This window comes from Piliocolobus tephrosceles, unplaced genomic scaffold, assembly GCF_002776525.5.
Source record: "Piliocolobus tephrosceles isolate RC106 unplaced genomic scaffold, ASM277652v3 unscaffolded_36768, whole genome shotgun sequence".
Taxonomy (NCBI): domain Eukaryota; kingdom Metazoa; phylum Chordata; class Mammalia; order Primates; family Cercopithecidae; genus Piliocolobus; species Piliocolobus tephrosceles.
Genome location: NW_022320718.1, coordinates 1 through 4,630, shown reverse-complemented (window position 1 = coordinate 4,630; position 4,630 = coordinate 1). Strand labels below are relative to the sequence as shown.

The following is a 4,630-nucleotide window of genomic DNA, read 5'->3' as shown; positions in this document are numbered from 1 at the left end:
CTTCAAGGAGACTTTACCATGGAGCTAAGGCACTGAGCATCAGTTGTGTGATTGGAGAGAAAGGTCTTTCTTTCCCTCAGTGATACATAAAGGAAATAATAGCCACTAACATTTTTTCTCATTAAATATTCTATAGAAATTGTGCGTGCAAAACATAAAGATTAACCCATTGTCTAGAAACCTCTGAAAGAGCGTGCTGACACATTAGCAAAACAGAGTTCCCTGAGCCCATCAAAGGTCGTTTTCTTTTCATGATGTGTAAAGAATAAAAATATTGATTCCTATCACTCTGAGTTCCAATGTGGTAGCCACCGGCAAAACTTTTACACATGAAAAGTCTAGTACTTAAAGCAATAAATAATGATGTTTATAGTAATAAGCATATTGATAATTTATGAGTTCCTTACTATATCTACTTTTTTAATTAGAGGTTTACATATCTTATTCCAATTAAGAAATACCTAAGGTCCAATTAAGAAGATAAACTTACAAGTGATGTATCTCTTGGTTTTAACAATTAAACTTATATATTTATGTTTTTCATTACTTTTAAAGTCAGAAGGCCTTCTTTTCTGACTTAATAGCAAGTGTCCAGACATTTTGAATTCAGGTTATCTCATATAATGACATCAGCTTAGCTCATCCCCTTTTCTTAATACTCAATTAATTTTGGTTTTCTTCAAGAGACCACAACTTCCCTAGGAGGAAGTGGCACCCCTGGAGCAGAAATAAAATCAGGTAAAGACTTTGAGGTATTTATGTTTATTGTTGTATTTTGATAAATTTCATAGAGGAAATTTTTTTAATGAGTTTTTAATTTGGAAATAAATTGAAATTGCAGAAAATTATCACAGATAATGTGGAGAATCTCTTTAGTATGGAGTGTGGTTTTAAATTTCCTTTGAGGCTATAGTATTTCAAGAAAACAGAGTTTCTTCTTGGATTTGAATTTATAAACTCTTGAGCTCAAAGTTCGTAAAGTCTTTCCGTTCGGGAGACTAACCTCAGAGTTCTAGGTTGCTGGAGAGGAGGGTTGCAATAGTAGCTCTGGCTTTGAAGTGGTTTTCCTTTTGAAAAGAGCATAGTCTGTAAAACAATGTCCTGTTCATAGATGAGAATTTAAGATTTTCTTTCTTCTTTCCTCTTCTTTCCTTCTCCTCTTCTTCTCCTAATCTCTTTTCATGTGGAGCCACCACTGGAGCACCAGGAAGTAGGACAGGTAAACTTGGGGAAAGCCTTTCATAAGACCTCCAACATTGGCATCATAATAATCATTATGATGAAGGCAGGGATCTTGCTTACTGCATTAACCTTGGCCTTGTAAAGAAACACAATCAATCTGAAACATAGTTGTCCTTATGTCAGTTATAAGTCCAGGAAGTGTTTTTTCTTGCTTCAAAGTCACAAATAGACCTACTGTTGGCCACATGTTTCTAAGGGTCACAAAAGAGTTCCCATGTAGATCTTTCTCTTTTCTTTCCTACCTAGGCACAACTGGAGTGCTCTCTGCTACAACAGTCTCCCCTGGGAGCTCCAACTCAGGTAAAGCACCAGACTGGGAGGAACCACTGCTTGGAAAGGGCTCCTCAATGAGGTGTCTGCCTGGGTGACCCTACCATGTTTTTTTGGATGCTTCTAATCTTTGCCCTCACTGCTGTTCTTTGTCCCTGTTTTGCAGAGGCCACAACTTCTATAGGAGAAAGTGGAGAAACAGGAGCTGAAATAATCACAGGTGAGTTCTGCTAAGGAACTAAGAGTACTTTGTTATAATTTCCCATGTCTCAATAGAAATATGGCAAAAGTCTTTAAATTTTCTATATTTGGCATATTAGGCAAAAATTTAGCAGATGTTCAATATTTAATATCAATAAATATAGTTCAGATACTTCAACATTTTCCCCTTATGTCTTTTGCCTTGGGTCTCAGAACCCTTCATCCGGGCATCATGGGGCCTATTCCCTGATGGTTATATAGGTGACTTTGGCCCAAATCTGTCTTTCTGGACCGAAATTCTAAAAATAAAAACTCAGTGGCGGAGGACTTTCTCTGTAAACTTGCTGAGGGAATTATATGTTCTGTGGACAATGCATGGATCAACTCTTAAAAATAGAAAATCCAGAGTAATAAATTTTCTGTTTCATTAAAGAAAAGAATTTTTTTTTTTTTTTCATTAAGAGCCTCTGCCCATATCATGAGGAGCAATAAACTGACCAACTGACCTCAATCCTTTCTTTTTTCAGGTACTACTGAGGGCATCTCTGGCAGAACTCTGGAGGCTAAAAGTGCCCCCACAGGTCAGGAATTCTGAACGTGGCCCTTTGGGAAATACAGGTTATGGGGCCCTAGAATGTCCAGTGCAGTCTTCATACCTCTAATTCCTTTCTCTCTCAGAGGCCACAACTTTCCCAGGAGGAAGTGGAGCCACCCAAGCAGGACCAACCGGAGGTGAGCTTGTCAGGCTTAGGCCTGAGGATCTCATCATGTCTCTAGCTGGTAGCTACAGAGAACAAATAGTGAAGGCATTTGAAGTAGGGGCCTGCATTTTATTCTGGGTCATACGGTGTCCTGTCAACCTGGTCAGTTATTCTGCTTTTGAACTTCATGACCTTGGATAGTCAGCCAGGCTGTGTGCACTATTCTAGCTTATGGAGACATTATTTTTTCTCATAAAAGATATTTAAAAAACATTTCATGTATTTCAGCCTTTCAGGACTTCCTATTCCCCTACCCAGGTTGCCTTTCGACTCACATCTTGATACTTTTTAAATCATTTTTCTCATATACTTACACATGATGTTGGTTTCCTCTCTCTCCTCACACTAGAAAGCTTCAGGAAGACAACTGATTATTAAAATTCCCCAAGTTGTATCACACAGTCCTGCTTATAAATATAAAACAATGATTTTTTCATCCTCTAGGCACCTCTGTCACACCAGGGGGATATATTCCTGGAAGGGAAACAGGTCAGGTTGATTTAAGCCCTATTTTTCTCTTGCCTCATAGTGAAAGGGAATCCCAGAAGCAACACATCCATCCCATGTTGGCCTGGAAAATGAAATGCTAGGAAGTTGTTCGTTTTCCTTTCTCTATAGAAATCGAGTGTTCACAGGAGAGGGCTTTAGTGCGACATTGATGCTTCCAAGCTTAATTGGTGACAAACTGCTCTATTCCTTTATTTCCTTTCCTTTTTTTTTTTTTTTTTTTTTTCCATTTTAGTTACCACTGGAGAATTGTCTGGAATGACCTTTATATCTGGAAGACCTAACACAGGTAGCTTAACAAGAAATGCCTCTTATTTTAATGTCACATGCCATGATTTTTTAAAGCCTTCTCTGATAAAGTAATATCCCAATATCTTCTTCCAGTATTCTAAATTCCCAGTCTTTTTCATTCTCCTCTTTCTTCCATCAGAGGCCACTACTTCCACAGAAAAGACTGGATTCAAAACTGGTGAGAAGAAACATCCCATGATTTGACGTCATAAATATTAGGTCTCCCAAGCTTTCCTTGAGAGAGTTTGTGTTTGTATTATTTAGGGACACTGCAAGTGATTCAAAATAGATTTGCTGGTGGAGGTACGTTTTTTTTTTTTTTTTTTTTGAAAATCCACTAATTCTAAAATGGATCATTACTGCTTCATTTCTGAGGATATGATGCATTTCTCCATTTATGTTACAACTCCTGCTAGCCGTTTAGGTGGAATTCAGAAAGTTTTCAGTGCGTGTGTGTGAAACAGAAAAGACCTCTATGGAACCAGGACACATACATTTAGCATGTATATTTGAACAAAAATGCTGACTCAGTATTTTCTCCTACCTGTGAAGCTTCAGTACATTTAAACTATTTTTCCTCCTCTTTCTATCTCACAGCAGGCATCACTGCAGCAACAGGGAAGCAATCAGCTGAGCATTGGGAAAATGCATCTAGTTTCACTTTTATCACCTTTTCAGTTGTGCTTGTTCTTGGAAACATTGTATCTTCTTTTGTTATGAATTGTTGAAAGCAGGCAGATACATCAAGTTTTCCACCTGCCTCCTGCTCAGAGAAAGAGGATTCTGTTATGGCAATTAAATACAGAAATACAGCATATCCCCTTGAGATTCAGGTCCTCATTTGACTTACTCATTCACTGTGATCACCTCAGTCTCTTTGTGTTTCAGGTATCTCAGCGGTAGCCCCTGCCACAACAGTTGCCCGTGGAAGTTTCAGCACAGGTGAGTCCACAGTGTGGTGGGGAATCCTTTCACAGGTGCTTGCTACAGTAACATGTCTTTCCTTTTGGTGCTTCTATGCAGGAGCTCCACCGTTCCATTCCATGCCCCCTGAATCTTTTCCTTTTGTGTCCTTCTTCTCCCAGCAGCCACAGCTTCTCCTGGAGCAAGTGGAATGACTGGGGTTACAACAACTGCAAGTAAGAACTGACAATCCACTACCTCCTTCCCAGAAGGTCACTTTGCCTTGATCACATCTACCATTTGTACTTCCTGTGTAGCGCATTTTAAAAAAAAAATTTACAAATAGGCAAGATTTTACCTAATATGTAAAAGTGGGACACTCAAATGCCTTTATCTTCCTTTCCTCTGCTTCAAGGAGACTTTACCATGGAGCTAAGGCACTGAGCATCAGTTGT

The 4,630-nt window shown here is 38.8% G+C and overlaps 1 protein-coding gene across 1 annotated transcript; it reads left to right on the top strand.

The window, feature by feature from the left end:
• Positions 1 to 1,348: 1,348 nt before the first annotated feature.
• Positions 1,349 to 4,411, top strand: LOC113222952 (mucin-19-like; the record flags this gene model as incomplete). Its single annotated transcript, XM_026452526.1, has 6 exons — positions 1,349 to 1,542; positions 1,679 to 1,732; positions 2,241 to 2,294; positions 2,392 to 2,445; positions 4,161 to 4,214; positions 4,358 to 4,411. Coding segments are annotated over exons 1-6 (454 nt in total), but the record flags the coding sequence as incomplete, so codon positions are not given.
• Between the last annotated feature and the right edge of the window lie 219 nt (positions 4,412 to 4,630).